Source organism: Erpetoichthys calabaricus, chromosome 4 (assembly GCF_900747795.2).
Source record: "Erpetoichthys calabaricus chromosome 4, fErpCal1.3, whole genome shotgun sequence".
Classification (NCBI taxonomy): domain Eukaryota; kingdom Metazoa; phylum Chordata; class Cladistia; order Polypteriformes; family Polypteridae; genus Erpetoichthys; species Erpetoichthys calabaricus.
This window is the reverse complement of record NC_041397.2, coordinates 10,445,143-10,462,390: the sequence shown is the minus strand read 5'-3', so window position 1 is coordinate 10,462,390 and position 17,248 is coordinate 10,445,143. Positions and strand designations below refer to the sequence as shown.

Genomic DNA, 17,248 nt, shown 5'->3' with positions numbered 1-17,248 from the left:
GAATGAAAACCTGCAGCCACGGAGGTCCTCCAGGATTGTAATATGAGACCCCTGCTTTAACACATCAGGACTACTGTGGGGACTCACACGGATGGACCTCATTATCACAAGATGGCCAGCGCGTCAGACTATTAAACTCTTTAAATGTTACACAGTGAACCTAATTATACTTTAAATCTTTTACAGAATTGTTCTTTGCTGACTCATAATAAAATCCAACCCATAGTTCCATTACTGTCTGGAGACGGCAAAGCCAAACGGGAGAGCAGCCGGGAAATTCAAATGAAATCTTACCTTGTGAAGCTCCTAATGGGACTGAAATTGAGGAAATCCATTCATGAATTATTCATGCACAGCATGTAGAAAAGCGCGAGGCGCTCCGAGTTCATCAACGGGAAGCGAGCTACGCAGAAATAAAGAACCGTGAATTTCCTTACCCGCTGCTGTCATCCTGACTCTGGAGGTAATAATTGATGTTGTTCACTAAAAAGCTGAAGAGACGGCTGTAGAGGGCCTTAGCGAGGAGATCCCGGTAATGATTTCCCATTTCAACGGTGTGTCTTCTCACAATTACGTCTCCTACAAAAAAAAATGACTGGAGTTTAATACATTGTGAGAATTGCTGTTTGCTGCGCCTCTTGTTTCATCTTTGGTGGGGTACCTGGAAGCAAATGAAGTATCAACATGAAATCGTTCTGAACAGCGCCATGAATTCTATCATCGGCCTCGTGGTGGGCCACATGTAGGGGCATTTCAATCAAAAGAAAAAAATAAGAAAGAAAAACAAAAAACATCAAATGAATATTGCACTGACCCTGCTGTGGGCCGATCACGTACGGCCAACACAAAATGGCCAGAAGGGTGAACAGGGCCCATATTTATCAGGCGTCTCGGAGTTACTATTAGGAATTACACTAAAAGTAGGACTGGGATAAGAATTTGTTCTACTTCAGAGTTGGACATGAGAAAAAGCCACAGAGAATCTTACACCCACTCACAGTGACTGGGAATGAATGATATCACAGTTAAATGGCACCTCTTACTACAAACGGGCACTCATGATAACATTTTGCAGTTTACAAACAATAAGGCTTCACCACAAATATGATGATAATAAGAAGAATAAGAAGAATTAGAATAAGAAGAATAAGAAGAATTAGAATAAGAATAAGAAGAATAAGAATAAGAAGAGTAAGAATAAGAAGAATTAGAATAAGAAGAATAAGAATGAGAAGAATAAAAATGAGAATAAGAAGAATAAGAATAACAAGAATTAGAATAAGAAGAATAAGAATAAGAAGAATAAGAAGACTTAGAATAAAAAGAATAAGAATAAGAAGAATAAGAAAAATTAGAACAAGAAGAGTAAGAATAAGAAGAATAAGAATGAGAAGAATAAGAACAAGAAGAATAAGAAGAATTAGAACAAGAAGAGTAAGAATAAGAATTAGAAAAAGAAGAATAAGAATAAGAAGAATTAAAATAAGAAGAATAAGAATGAGAATAAGCAGAATAAGAAGAATTAGAATAAGAAGAATAAGAATAATAAGAATTAGAAAAAGAAGAATAAGAATGAGAAGAATAAAAATGAGAAGAATAAGAATGAGAAGAATAAGAAGAATTAGAATAAGAAGAATAAGAATAAGAAGAATTAGAATAAGAAGAATAAGAAGAATTAGAATAAGAAGAATAAGAATAAGAAGAATAAGAAGAATTAGAATAAGAAGAATAAGAATAAGAAGAATAAGAATAAGAAGAATAAGAATGAGAAGAATAAGAAGAATTAGAATAAGAAGAATAAGAAGAAGAAGAATAAGAAGAATGAGAATAAGAAGAATAAGAATGAGAAGAATAAGAAGAAGAATAAGAAGAATTAGAATAAGAAGAATAAAAACAAGAAGAGTAAGAATAAGAAGAATTAGAATAAGAAGAATTAGAATAAGAATAAGAAGAATTAGAATAAGAATAAGAATGAGAAGAATAAGAAGAATAATAAGATGAACAATAATATCAATAATAACAATACTGCGCCCTGTGCTGGCTGGGATTTGCTCCAGCGGACCCCCGTGACCCTGTGTTAGGATATAGCGGGTTGGACGATGACTGACTGACTGACTGACTGACTGACTGCTCTTAAGTGGTTTGCCGATTACCTCAAAGGCAGGACGTTTTCTGCACATGTGGATAGTTCAACATCTCCTACTGCTTCGGTAACCTGTAAGGTACCCCAGGGGTCTGTTTTTGGTCCGGTCCTCTTCTCTTTATATTTACCATATATACTCGTGTAATTTCTCCCGCATATAAGTTAGGGGTTGATTTTACCATATAATTTCTGGTATTTTATAATGTCAGTTGTATATGTTGAATGCGGAAAACTCACGCTATTGGTCCAAAAGATTACGATATACTAACACCCACCTGAGAGAGTAACCACAGAGCACACGGCCTTTTTATTTCCATGCATTGTTTCTACGTGACCACATGGTAATACCTGAACTATTCTGAAGCGACATTTGCACTGATTTGTGTTTTTTTTGTATCTCACACCCTCATACACCTTTATAGTAAGAGCATCCCTTATCTACGATGAAGTGTTCGATCAGAAGAAAATATGAAGCTAGTTTTAAAGTAAAAGTCATTGAAGTGGTGAAAGAAATTGGTAACTGTGCTGCTGCAACAAAATTCGATGTGTCTGAGAAACTGGTGTGAGATTGGAGGAAGCAAAAAGATGTATTAAGAAAAATGCCTAATACAAAGTGTGCTCTGCGAACTGGTATTGCCTCCTGGCCAGCACTGGACAATCACATCACTGAATGGTTTTAAGTGTCGTATTTTTGAATGGGCGTATAAGTCGGGGTCTGATTTTATGATCGCTTTTTCAGGTTTCAAGACCCGACTTATACGCGAGTATATACGCCATTACTGTTCAGCTCTATACTAAACAAGTATAACATCCCGTATCACTGTTACACTGATGATACCCAAATTTACTTCCCATTCAATGGGGTGAAATGGAGTCTGTGACAAACCTTTTTAAGTGCTAAGATAATATAAAACACTGGATGGCACTTAACTTCCTGCAGTTAAATAAGTCAAAAACTGATTTCATTCTTTTGGGTCAACCTACAGTTACCTGAAACATTGCTAGCACACTGGGTGCAGTTGTCAGTTAGTCATCATCCAACCCGCTATATCATAACACAGGGTCACGGGGGTCTGCTGGAGCCAATCCCAGCCAGCACAGGGCGCAAGGCAGGAACAAATATCGGGCAGGGCGCCAACCCACTGCAGGGCACACACACACCACTAGGGGAAAATTTAGGATCGCCAATACATCCATCCTGCATGTCTTTGGACTGTGGGAGGAAACCCACACAGACACGGGGAGAACATGCAAACTCCACTCAGGGAGAACTCGGGTCTCCTCACTGCGAGGCAGCAGTGCTACCCACTGTGCCACCATGCTGCCCTAGTAGTTCAGTAGTTGAGAAAATTAATTTTAATGTCAAACAGTAACCAGTACATAAAATTTATTTCATGAAACCGCCAGTCCGCCCCTTGTGCCCTAAAATGGGGAGGACTGTGTAGAAAAAGTGTGGTGGGAACAAAATGTGTGCAAATCCCCTTAAATGAAAGTCTGTAATGTGCACTTTAATTATGTCTGAACTGTTTAATTTCTCATTTTAAATTGTGGAGCAGAGGGGTAGGTAAATCAAGGGAAAAACGTGTCTTTGTCCCAAAACATTATGCAGGCCACTATACTTTTCAGGGGGCAAAAAAAATGCTAAGAAGGTTTAATGCCAAAGCACATACAAATTCAGACAGAGAGCAGAGGAGAAGTCAGGTGATATCCTCCAAACGTCATTCTTACTGCTCAGACACCAATGGTAGTGTCCGTTTTTTTTTAAAATATAGCATCTAACTGTATTGCATGGCATCCATTTATAGCCCAATGGATTGTTGCCACGTCTTTGACAGCGAGAGCTCAGGCAGGGTAAGTGAGGGGACAGTGACAGGGCCAGATCCCATGACTTGGTGCTTTAACTCCAGTGTCACGTCCTGCTGTCAGCTACAAGTTTGTGATTGAAAACACAGCAGGCGGCTCTGCTATCAGGATGACCGCCAAGAGCGGAACATTAGAAGCACGTTGTCATCCCATTTTGCAGTTGGTTCACAGGCCCCTCGCTAAAAACATTGTGTTCCTAGCTGCCCAAACGGTGAATGTCACGTTGCCCTTCAGCTGTAAATCTGTGGCTTGACGGTGTATTGTTATAGCGCTCAGAGTAATTAGGTCTGAAGTGCTGCAGAGTGACCTGATAAGGCCAAAGAGCCCAGCCCTGTCTGCAGCATTTTTAGAAACTCATCTCCCCTACTGCTGTGTACCTGTCACGTTGGCTTGGGGCATTTGGGGACACTCTTATATCATCTGCAGACCCAGACAGAAATACCAAGGAGACCAAAGTCATGTCATGCCAGGCAGGAACTGCTTAAATCAGATCAGGACCAGTGGCGTAGCTAGGGGCGGGCGGAGGGAGCGGTTTGCCCCGGGAGGCACATTTTTGGGGGCAACATGATTGGCCAAAAGGCTCAGTACAATTCGTGTGTAAGCAGCAGGGTTTGGAAAAATATCACTCATGAATGAAGAAAGTTAAATTCTCAAATTTTTATCCACAAAAATAATTTTCAGACTCTCCTTCTGTGACGGCATCAGACACAACAGTTGAAGTTTATGAGGCAATAACAAAAATAAACATAAAACCGATAAGAAGATAACCAACTCATTTAAAACTTAGAATTTTGTTTCGTTATCAATCCGAATGTGTTCTTGCGCTGCACAGAAAACATTCCCACCTATCACTTGTACCCCACAGTGGTTCTGGTTTTCACAGCGTAATTACAGTCATGTGAAAAAGTTTGGCACCCCCTCTTAATTCTTTAGATTTTTGTTTCTCATTGGCTGAACTTCCTTTTAATATCTGACATGCCTTATGGACACAGTAGTATTTCAGCAGTGACATTAAGTTTATTGGATTAACAGAAAATATGCAATATGCATCATTTGTGAATTTCCCATTGGGATTAATAAAGTATCTATCTATCTATCTATCTATCTATCTATCTATCTATCTATCTATCTATCTATCTATCTATCTATCTATCTATCTAACAAAATTAGACAGGTGCATAAATGTGGGCACCCCAACAGAGATATGACATCAATACTTAGTTGAGCCTCCTTTTGCTAATCTAACAGCCTCTAGACGCTGTCCTCCTATAGCCTCTGATGAGTGTCTGATTCTGGATGGAGGTATTGTTCACCATTCTTCATACAAAATCTCTCCAGTTCAGTTTGATGGACAGCCTGCTTCAAATCATCCCATAGATTTTCGATGATATTCAAGTCAGGGGACTGTGACGGCCATTCCAGAACATTCTACTTCTCCCTCTGCATGAATACCTTTGAAGATTTCCAACTGTGTTTTGGGTCATTGTCTTGTTGGAATATCAAACCCCTGCATAACTTCAACTTTGTGACTGATGCTTGAACATTATCCTGAAGAATTTGTTGATAGTGAGTTGAATTCATCCAACCCTCGACTTTAGCAAGGGCCCCAGTCTCTGAACTAGCCACACAGCCCACAGCATGATGGAACCTCCAGCAAATGTGACAGTAGGTAGCAGGTGTTTTTCTTGGAATGCGGTGTTCTTCTTCCGCCATGCAAAGTGCTTTTTGTTCTGACCAAATAACTCAATTTTTGTCTCATTAGTCCAGAACACTTTGTTCCCAAATGAGTCTGGCTTGTCTAAATGAGCATTGGCATACAACAAGTGACTCTGTTTGTGGCGTGAGTGCAGAAAGGGCTTCTTTCTCATCACCCTGCCATACAGATGTTCTTTGTGCAAATTGCACTGAATTGTAGAACGATGTACAGATACACCATCTGCAGCCAGATGTTCTTGCAGGTCTTTGGAGGTGATCTGTGGGTTGTCTGTCACCATTCTCACAATCCTGCTCATATGCCACTCCTGTGTTTGTCTTGGCCTGCTGGGTTTAACAGCAACTGTGCCTGTGGCCTTCCATTTTCTGATTCCATTCCTTACAGTTGAAACTGACAGTTTAAACCTCTGAGATGGCTTTTTGTAGCCTTCCCCTAAACCAGGAGACTCAACAATCTTTGTTTTCAGATCTTTGGAGAGTTGCTTTGAGGATCCCATGCTGTCACTCTTCAGAGGAGAGTCAAAGGGAAGGAAGCACAACTTGTAATTGACCACCTTAAATACCTTTATATCTCATGATGGGACACACCGGTCTATGAAGTTCAACTCTTAATGAGCTCATCAACCAACCAATCAGCATTGAGCAGTGACAGGCATTCAAATCAGCACAATGACAAGGGGACCCACATTTGTGCACAGCCAGTGTTTCACATTTGATTTAATTTTATACAACTAAATACTGCATCACTAAAAATCTTCCATCCCTCCATCCATTATCCAACCTGCTATATCCTAACTACAGGGTCACGGGGATCTGCTGGAGCCAATCCCAGCCAACACAGGGCGCAAGGCAGGGAACAAAGCCCGGGCAGGGTGCCAGCCCACCGCAGTTACTAAAAATCTTTGTTTGGAAAACACCGCAGTACTCAGATGTTCCTAGGAAATGAAAGACAGACCACTGTTATCTTTTTTGTTGAAAGGAGAGTCAATTATTATGCAGGCTGAGAGGGGATCCCAAACTTTTTCATATGACTGTAAATACAGTATTTCAGCATTAATTAACATATTATTAATGCCAAGAACGAATTATCGGCAGCAGAAACACAGAACACAGTGCAGTCCTAGCTGTAAATGTGGGACAAATATCTGTAGTACTAGAGTGTTGTACCGTGTTAGCCATTATGAATGTAGAGAAAAGCCGAGCAAAATGACACCTTTAATTTGCTAACTAAAAAGATTACAATATGCAAGCTTTTGAGGCAACTCAGGCCCCTTCTACAGGCAAGATGTAATACAGTGACTGGAGTTCCCTATATTTATATACACACTCTAGGACAAGAAATAACATTGGTAAATCTTTAAATGAGAAATTTTAAATGTAAAAAATTAATAGATTCATTCAGGCTAGGGTTAATTTAACAAATATCTGAAACAATCACAACACGTAAACACAAACATCACAATGCTGTCAGAAGGAAGAACCCACAGTCTCTAATGTAGGTACATACCAGTTCAACTGGGCACACGGTTGACTGGGACATGGCACAAGTGAGATTCAAGTCAAAAATTAAGAGTGCCAGAGATATCAGGGCTGCATCGTGCCTTATAACGGTCGGCTGGGACCCTTGCCTAGCTGGCACACCCGGGGAGTGGAAGGACTGGGAGGAGGAGCAGTATCTCCCCTGGGACATGAGAGGGCAGCCACCCTGGAGGCTGTTGGGGCCACGGTAACAGAGCTTGGAAGCTCAACCCTGTGGGGGCCCGCAGCCACCGCCAGGATATTTACTATAAGCCCTGGACTAAAGCACTTCCACCACACCAGGAAGAGCTGCAGGAAGATCCTCAACGAGCACCTGGAGCACATCGTGGGGTGCAACAATACAAAGGGGCATTCGGGAAGCAGGGGAGTCGGGAGGCAGAGGACGGAGCTTGCTAGAGAGGAGTAGAGGTGGCAGTGAAGAAGGAGAGAAAGAAAGAGAAAGAAAAGGACTGAGCTTATTGTGGTGATTGGTGCACTGCGCTGTGTGCAGAAGAAAAGGCAAATTAAAAACGTGTGAGCTTATGGACATTGTGAGTCTGTGTCTCTGTCTGTGGTCCGGGCTGGCATCTTCCGCAGCCTATCAAATGAAAACACCATTAACAGACATTTGGATGTGAACCCTGCATAGGCAGACTTGAAAAGAAGAACAACCCCACCTTACTAATCCACCCCTCTTACACCCACCTACTCCCCCCTTCCTCATTTGCTATCTATTATCTTTGATCCTGTATGTCTCATCATTTTCCTCTGATGATGATACCTGATACGTGTTGAAAGCTCAGAAATAAAAGACTGTAATAAGATACGCAATGTTGATTCCTAGCTAAATATACATATTTACAGCGAAGCCAAGTAATATAATACATTTTAAATTATGTCATATCTTTTGCCCTGTGTGTACCTTCTAGGCCAGTGGTCTCAAACGCCAGTCCTGGAGGGCGGCAGTGGCTGCAGGTTTTCATTCTAACCCTCTTCTTAACTGGTGACCTGTTTTTACTGCTAATTAACTCCTTTGCCTTTCATTTTATTGGACTGGTTTTTTAAGATTTGTTCCCCTGAATTGCTTCATTTCTTTCCTGAAATGGCATCCAAACAGAAATGAAATGTGAAGTGAGGGAGCCAACAGAAGACCAACTAAGTCAGGGCCTCAAACTCCAACCAGTTTCACTCCAACCTGCTGCTTAATGAGGTGCCGAGTTGTAGCGGGGCTACATAGTAATAGTGTTTTCAATGTTTGTGCTGAGTGCATTTTGTTTTCATCGTCCCGCTTGCTGTTTATAATGTGTGCGTCAGTGAATGTTGTCCCCGTAAATACAGAGGGGATGGATGATGGAGAGAGACCGCAGCCCCAAGATCGAAAGCACCTGTTCACCATCAATTACATCCGGCTCTTTACTATTTAAACAATCAGGAGGGAAAAGAGAAGGAGGAAGGAGAAAGACGGAGTTTTCATTTTACGACAATGAACCACCATTACCTGCTGTTTTTCACATCGCGCTTTTGTATCTAGTTTGTGTTTCATTCTGCCGGATTTACTTCAGTTCAATCATCACCAGAGACCCCAGGGTTGGACGTCATTATCCACCACACGCCGAGCACTAATACGGTGAGATTGTTCCATTTTCCAGGGAATTCAAACACATCCATTCTTTCAGTCATCCGTATTCAGGACAGTAATATACCTGGACTCAAGTTCACGATCATTGTCATTGTCATTTCCATATTCATTCATTGTTGTTATTCGTGTTGTTTGTTATACAGTATGTTACAGGGGCAAGGGAGGGTTTGTTATTGTGTATATGTGTATATATACAGTGCATCCGGGAAGTATTCCCAGCACATCACTTTTCCCACATTTTGTTATGTTACAGCCTTATTCCAAAATGGATTAAATTCATTTTTTTCCTCAGAATTCTACACACAACACCCCATAATGACAATGTGAAAAAAGTTTACTTGAGGTTTTTGCAAATTTATTAAAAATAAAAAAAACTGAGAAATCCCATGTCCATGAGTATTCACAGCCTTTGCTCAATACTTTGTCGATGCACCTTTGGCAGCAATTCCAGCCTCAAGTCTTGTTGAATATGATGCCACAAGCTTGGCACACCTATCCTTGGCCAGTTTCGCCCATTCCTCTTTGCAGCACCTCTCAAGCTCCATCAGGTTGGATGGGAAGCGTCGGTGCACAGCCATTTTAAGATCTCTCCAGAGATGTTCAATCGGATTCAAGTCTGGGCTCTGGCTGGGCCACTCAGGGACATTCACAGAGTTGTCCTGAAGCCACTCCTTTGATATCTTGGCTGTGTGTTTAGGGTCGTTGTCCTGCTGAAAGATGAACAGTCGTCCCAGTCTGAGGTCAAGAGCGCTCTGGAGCAGGTTTTCATCCAGGATGTCTCTGTACATTGCTGCAGTCATCTTTCCCTTTATCCTGACTAGTCTCACAGTCCCTGCCGCTGACAAACATCCCCACAGCATGATGCTGCCACCACCATGTTTCACTGTAGGGATGGTATTGGCCTGGTGATGAGTGGTGCCAGGTTTCCTCCAAACGTGACGCCTGGCATTCACACCAAAGAGTTCAATCTTTGTCTCATCAGACCAGAAAAGTTTCTTTCTCATGGTCTGAGAGTCCTTCAGGTGCCTTTTGGCAAACTTTAGGCGGGCTGCCATGTGCCTTTTACTAAGGAGTGGCTTCCGTCTGGCCACTCTACCATACAGGCCTGATTGGTGGATTACTGCAGAGATGGTTGTCCTTCTGGAAGGTTCTCCTCTCTCTACAGACGACCTCTGGAGCTCTGACAGAGTGACCATCGGGTTCTTGGTCACCTCCGTGACTAATGCCCTTCTCCCCTGATCGCTCAGTTTAGATGGCCGGCCAGCTCTAGGAAGAGTCCTGGTGGTTTCGAACTTCTTCCACTTACGGATGATGGAGGTCACTGTGCTCATTGGGACCTTCAAAGCAGCAGAAAATTTTCTGTAACCTTCCCCAGATTTGTGCCTCGAGACAATCCTGTCTCGGAGGTCTACAGACAATTCCTTTGACTTCATGCTTGGTTTGTGCTCTGACATGAACTGTCAGCTGTGGGACCTTATATAGACAGGTGTGTGCCTTTCCAAATCATGTCCAGTCAACTGAATTTACCACAGGTGGACTCCAATGAAGCTGCAGAAACATCTCAAGGATGATCAGGGGAAACAGGATGGACCTGAGCTCAATTTGGAACTTCATGGCAAAGGCTGTGAATACTTATGTACATGTGCTTTCTCAATTTTTTTATTTTTAATAAATTTGCAAAAACCTCAAGTAAACTTTTTTCACGTTGTCATTATGGGGTGTTGTGTGTAGAATTCTGAGGAAAAAAAATGAATTTAATCCATTTTGGAATAAGGCTGTAACATAACAAAATGTGGAGAAAGTGATGCGCTGTGAATACTTTCTGGATGCACTGTATATATAAGATTGAACTCAGTAATTTATCCAGGCCACAGGTCTTGGTAGTGTAGTTGCCGGCTGGGTAAGGGGTCGGCGGTTACAATTTAGGCAAAGCAATGTTACATTAGTGAGAAACATTCATGTTTACAATAACCAGGAATGGGTCTCTTTGAATTTTATGACAGAGTTGGGGGGGTTGATGTGCCTTAAACCAGTTTGGCGAGTGTTTCTCTGCTAAAGTCTTTCAACCCCTACAAGAAAGCCAGGCTGCCTAACTGCCAAGCTTTACCTTAACATATCGTCTTGGGGGGTGGCAGGTGTTAAGATGTTTTATTCCCCCATTGGTCTGAAGTATGGCTGTTTGGAATTGGCTTGGATCAAAAGCTTTTAAGTACCGTGATGTCCTATTGGCTCTAGATAGATAGATAGATAGATAGATAGATAGATAGATAGATAGATAGATAGATAGATAGATAGATAGATAGATAGATAGATAGATAGATAGATAGATAGATAGATAGATAGATAGATAGATAGATAGATAGATAGATAGATAGATAGATAGATAGATAGATAGATAGATAGATACTAGGGGCTGGACAGAGAATCTATAAATCTGTGTGCTCAACCACACTCTGTCTCTCTTACTAACATCTGATGAAGACCAAACTGATGAACTGAAAGGACAACACAATGGAGAGCACAGCTGAGCAGCCATATTGAGACAGGCATGTGGCCTGTTCTGAAGAAAGCTGAGCACCAATGATGCCTTAACTAGAGACGTATTAAATAACTACAAGTCTGTGTGCCACCTGAAACTATACATCACCATTTAATCAGGTTGTATGGTTGCCAATATTCAAATGTACTTTGCATATTGTTATTATTTATGAAAATTATCAATAATACATTATTTATGTGTAACTTAACTCCTGCTTTTCTTTTACCTACACGTATTTGCCTATAGATACAGAAGGGAAGGTGTGGATAAGTTATATACTATAATACCTTATAAACAGTGGTAAGTCGGTGAGATTTGAGGCGTTCTGACAAAGGCTACTTATTAATAATACAAAAGGGGAAAGTAGAGCAAAATATTACTCTACCAAGACAAAGGACATGGTGTGTTGCTGCTCTTATGATGCATTAGCAGACATTTCTAAAATTGTTGATTTTCTCTTTCCTAAGAGCGCTGGTCAAACGTTTTGTGGACCTGAGCAGATCAGTATTGCTGAGACCTTCACCTTTCTTTATTTTCAGATATTGTGTGATGGACACCAGTTGTTTTTGGCTCATTTTGTACTGTTTGGCTGCTAATTAAGGAAAAAGAAACGATGATGGGGTCTGAGTGTTCAAGAGCAAGTCAATTCAAATGAATTTAAAAGAAGTCAATTAGCAGCAAAAACAATTAAGAAAAGGGTTGGAATGAAAACCTGCAGCCACTGCCGCCCTCCAGGACCAAAGTTGAGGACCCCTGGTCTAGTTGAAGCCAAAGTCAACTGAAGATGGACACCCCGCTATGGGATTGGACCATTGTAAACCAACGGACCATAATGAGATTTCATTGGTCAGAGGGAGTGGAACCCGCTGAAATTCACTGAAGGATGTTAGTTTCTGCCAAACAGTAAGCTGTTTGGGTACCCATTTTGCACAAACTTTACGGCAACCCACGTCATCATGCACTTTGAGATATGCAGATCCATAGCTGATGTCCAAATGTGTAGCAACGGCGGACAATGTAATCTGTTGGTCATCTCTTGAAGGCATTCACCATGTCGCTTGTGCGCGCAATGAAGACGGTCAACTTCTTCTTCCCCCTACCCATTGTGGAGACCCGCCCCGGGCACAGACAGGCAGACACCGATGGCTCAAATCCACACACACGTTTATTATACGTTGTCCTACTATTTACAGTGTACCACGCACAATCCAGTGCCCCTGCACCACACATGCTCAAGTCCGGGCTCTCAACAGTCCTTTCTTGCTGTCCTTCACCGCCTCCACTCCTCTCCTCCGAGCTCTGTCATCTTCCACCCGACTCCAGCTGACGAATGGAGGGAGGCGGCCCCTTTTATGACCACCCGGCCGTGCTCCAGGTGCCTCCTGATGAGCTTCCTGCGGCACTTCCTGATGTGGCGGAAGTGCCGCACGAGCACCCGGAAGCACTCCGGGTGTCCCTGGTTTTCCTTCCACCTGCACCTCCAGGTGTGGCGGAAGTGCTGATGTCCAGGGCTTCATAGGCATCTGGGCGCCCCCCTGGCGGTGACCACAGGCCCCTATAGGGTTGAGCTTCTATGCTCTGTTCCCGTGGTGCCCATACCAACCAGGACGGCTGCACTTTTCGTGGTCCGGAGGAGGCATAGTCCCTCTCACGATCCTTCCAGGTGTCCCAGCCACACCATTCATAAACTTGTCATGGAGTCCTGCTGTTTTCGCTTCCACAATGAGCCAACATGCTCCGGTGAATTTCAGAAGGTTTTATTCCATCTGCCCAATGAAATCCCATTACGGGGTTTTGTTCAACAATGGTGCAATCCCGCAGTGGACGGTCCGTGTTCACTTGACCTTAGCTTGAACGAGACTAAATGCAGCGCTCCGTGCTGTGTGTCTTCAAACTACCCATAAGCCATCACAAACACGATGTATTGTGTCAGCTTTTATCCATTGCAGCTACAGCACAATTTTTGTATTTGCCCTCGAATGTAACTTCAAAGACTATGGGGCTCGTTTATACTTCACGCTCAGAACGCGTACGCCCCCGCATCATGGCTGTCACGCGTTCTCAGCATTCATTTGACGTGTCCTCTGAGCAGATCCTCAGAAATTAACGTGACGCGTGTGCGAGTTGCAGTACCAATAAAAAGTCGGGGGGCGCAGTGTGCTAAAAGTTAGAATGTGACGTCAGAGTCTCTGTTTACTATCGACATGTGACAGAAAGCCGCTTTGCAGATCCTACGAGATCGGTGCGCGCGCTTCGATGTTTGATGAATGGTTCGATGTGGCGAAGCAAAATGCTGACATAGAAATGCATTCGTGGTGCTTTTACATTCAAGCATTGCATATTCCCGATCATAATGACATGAAGTCTCACATACCATCATCTGTGCCATCTTTTTTTCTAGGGCTTCCTCCGGTACTGACAGTAGCGGATCGCCACACTGCGCACATTAAATGTATGATATTTCAACTCTCTGTACATTTAGAATCCTCAGATTTATATTTGATATCACTTTCATGATGAAATGCATTGTATGTATGTTACAGATAAATCGGTAATTTCGTTTAAATAATGAATACTGTTAATAATTACACACGTGAGGGTGACACGGAGGGAGTCACGTCGCTGGTATTCTCTTCCTGGAGTTTACATGTTTTCCTGCTGGGTTTCCAAACTGTGCTCCAGTTTCCTTCCAAAGATATGCAGATTTGGTGACACTAAAATGACGCCAGTGTGTGTGTGTGTGTGTGCTTGTATTCACCTTGCGATGAGCTGATGCCTCGTCCAGAGATTTGTTTCTGCCTCGTGCCCAATGCTAGCTGAAATGGACAAATCACTGGAATGATGGATTTAATCATTAAACATCCTTTTCAGAGATATTGCGGTAAGGTGTCATCGGAATTTAATGGGTGTTCCAGGCAATTCACAACACAGCGAAGCTGAACCTGTTCTCACCGTGATAATATCTCGCACTGCCACCTGGTGGATTCCTCCAGATTTATGTAAAGTGTGAATTTCCCATTGGGATTAATAAAGTATCTATCTATCTATCTATCTATCTATCTATCTATCTATCTATCTATCTATCTATCTATCTATCTATCTATCTATCTATCTATCTATCTATCTATCTATCTATCTATCTATCTATCTATCTATAATATAGTGCCTTTCATGTCTATCTATCTATCTATCTATCTATCTATCTATCTATCTATCTATCTATCTATCTATCTATCTATCTATCTATCTATCTATCTATCTATCTATCTATCTATCTATCTATCTATAATATAGTGCCTTTCATGTCTATCTATCTATCTATCTATCTATCTATCTATCTATCTATCTATCTATCTATCTATCTATCTATCTATCTATCTATCTATCTATCTATCTATCTAAAGTACGCGCGCAAGTATAAACACTTCAACGCTTGCATAGCAGGAGCGTCCGCTGCAGCATGCGTTGTGTGAAGTATAACTCCAGCCAAAGGGCTCATTTATACTTCACGCGTATGCGACCGCATCATGGCTGCCATGCGTTCCCAGCGTTCATTTGATACGTCCTCTGAGCAGGTCCTCAGAAATTAACGGGGCGCAGTGTGCTAAAAGTTGGAATGTGACGTCAGAGTCTCTGTTTACTATCGACATGTGACAGAAAGCCGCTTTGAGGATCGATGTGCGCGCTTCGATGTTTGACGAATGGTTCAATGTGGTGAAGCGAAATGCCGACATGCAGATGCATTCGTGGTGCTTTTATATTCAAGTGTTGCATATTCCCGATCGTAATGACACACTGAATTTTAAAAGTCTCACATACCGCCTTCTGTGCCGTCTTTTTTTCTAGGGCTTCCTCCGATACTGACAGCAGTTGCAAACAGCAAAAGATCGCCACGCTGTGCACATTAAATGTATGATATTCCAACTCTCTGCACATTTAGAATCCTTAGATTTATACCTGATATCACTTTCTTGATGAAATGCATTGAAGTATGTATGTTACATTTTACAGATAAATCGGTAATTTCATTTAAATAATTAATACTGCCCCTTGACCCTGTGTTCGGATTCAGCGGGTTGGATAATGGATGGATGGATGGATAATTAATACTGTTAATAATTACACACATGGGGTGACACGGTGGCAGCAGCGTTAGCGCTGCTGTCTTGCAGGGAGTCACGTCGCTGATATTCCCTTCCTGGAGTTTACATGTTTTTTCCTGTTGGGTTTCCATCACACTGTGCTCCGGTTTCCTTCCAAAGACATGCAGATTTGGTGACACTAAAATGACGCCAGTGTGTGTGTGTGTGTGCTTGTATTCACCTTGCAATGAGCTGATGCCTCGTCCAGGGATTGTTTCAGCCTCATGCCCAATGTTAGCTGAAATGGACAAATCCTTGGACTGATGGATTTAATCATTAAACATCCTTTTCAGAGATATTGCGGTAAGGTGTCATAAGAATTTAATGGGTGTTCCAGGCAATTCACAACACAGTGAAGCCGAACCTGTTCTCACCGTGATGATATCTCACACTGCCACCTGGTGGATTCCTCCAGATTTACATAAAGTACGTGCACAAGTATAAACAGTACAACGCTTGCGTAGCAGGAACGTTCTCTGGAGCATGCGTCGCGTCGCATGAAGTATAAATCCAGCCTAAGCCCTCTTGGTGTATCAAACAAGATAAAATGAGCATACTTAATCTAAGAATTTAAAAAGTGGGTACCCGTTGGAGCGCTAATACATCACTGAGCATGAGGTGCTTCCAAAATACCATTTACTTCTAGTACCAAAATTAAGGAAACTTACAGCCCAACCCTAACCTAATTTAAAACCTCATTTAAAAAAGCAAATACTCTCTATCTTTCTTTGTTAACATTCACCAATCAGCCACAACATTAAAACCATTGCCAGGGGAAATGAGCAACATTGATTTGTCTCGTTCCGAAATCATTCAGAAAGCATTTGATGAGGTGCCACACGAGAGGATGGGCATCAATCTAACAGAAGTGGCAGTTCAGGGTGATGTTTTTAGATGGGTGCAGAATTGGCTCAGACACAGGAAGCAGAGGGTGATGGTGTGAGGAACCTCATCAGAACTGGGTGATGATAAGAGTGGTGACCAGCAGGGGGCAGTGCTAGGGCCGCTGCTATTTTTAATATAAATAAATGATTTAGATAGGGTGGCATGGTGGCGCAGTGGTAGCGCTGCAGGCTCACAGTAAGGAGATCTGGGTTCGCTTCCTGCATGGAGTTAGCATGTGCTCCCCATGTCTGCGTGGGTTTCCTCCCACAGTCCAAAGACATGCAGGTTTGGTGGATTGCCAATTCTAAATTGGGCCTAGTGTGTGTGCTTGATGTGTGTGTGTGTGTGTCCTGCAGTGGGTTTGCGCCCTGCCTGGGACTGGCTCCAGCAGACCCCCGTGACCCTGTGTTCGGTTTCAGCAGGTTGGACAATGGATGGATGGATGGATGATTTAGATGGGAATATAAGAAACAAGTTGGTTATGTTTGCAGATGATACTGTACCAAGATGGGTGGATTAGCAGATAATTTGGAATCCTTTATATCATCACAGAAGGACTTGGATAGCATACAGGCTTGGGCAGATTTGTGGCAAATGAAATTTAATGTCAGTAAATGTAAAGAATTACACATAGGAAGTAAAAATGTGAGGTTTGAATACACAATGTGTGGTCAGAAAATTGAGAGTCCACCTTATGAGAAGGATTTAGGAGTCATAGTGCACTTGATACTATCAACAGGCAGACAGTGTTGAGAAGCCATTAAGAAGGCTAACAGAGTGTCAGGTTATATAGCGCCTTGATGTGT

General features: G+C 42.3%; 1 protein-coding gene across 2 annotated transcripts in view; it reads right to left on the bottom strand.

The window, feature by feature from the left end:
* myo16 (myosin XVI) overlaps window positions 1-17,248 on the bottom strand; it is a 774,098-nt gene that overhangs the window by 350,182 nt on the left and 406,668 nt on the right. For both annotated transcript variants that reach the window (XM_051926297.1, XM_051926296.1), the window contains exon 20: window positions 438-579. In XM_051926297.1, the coding sequence (XP_051782257.1) occupies window positions 438-579 (142 nt within the window). The remainder of the gene's footprint in view (window positions 1-437; window positions 580-17,248) is intronic.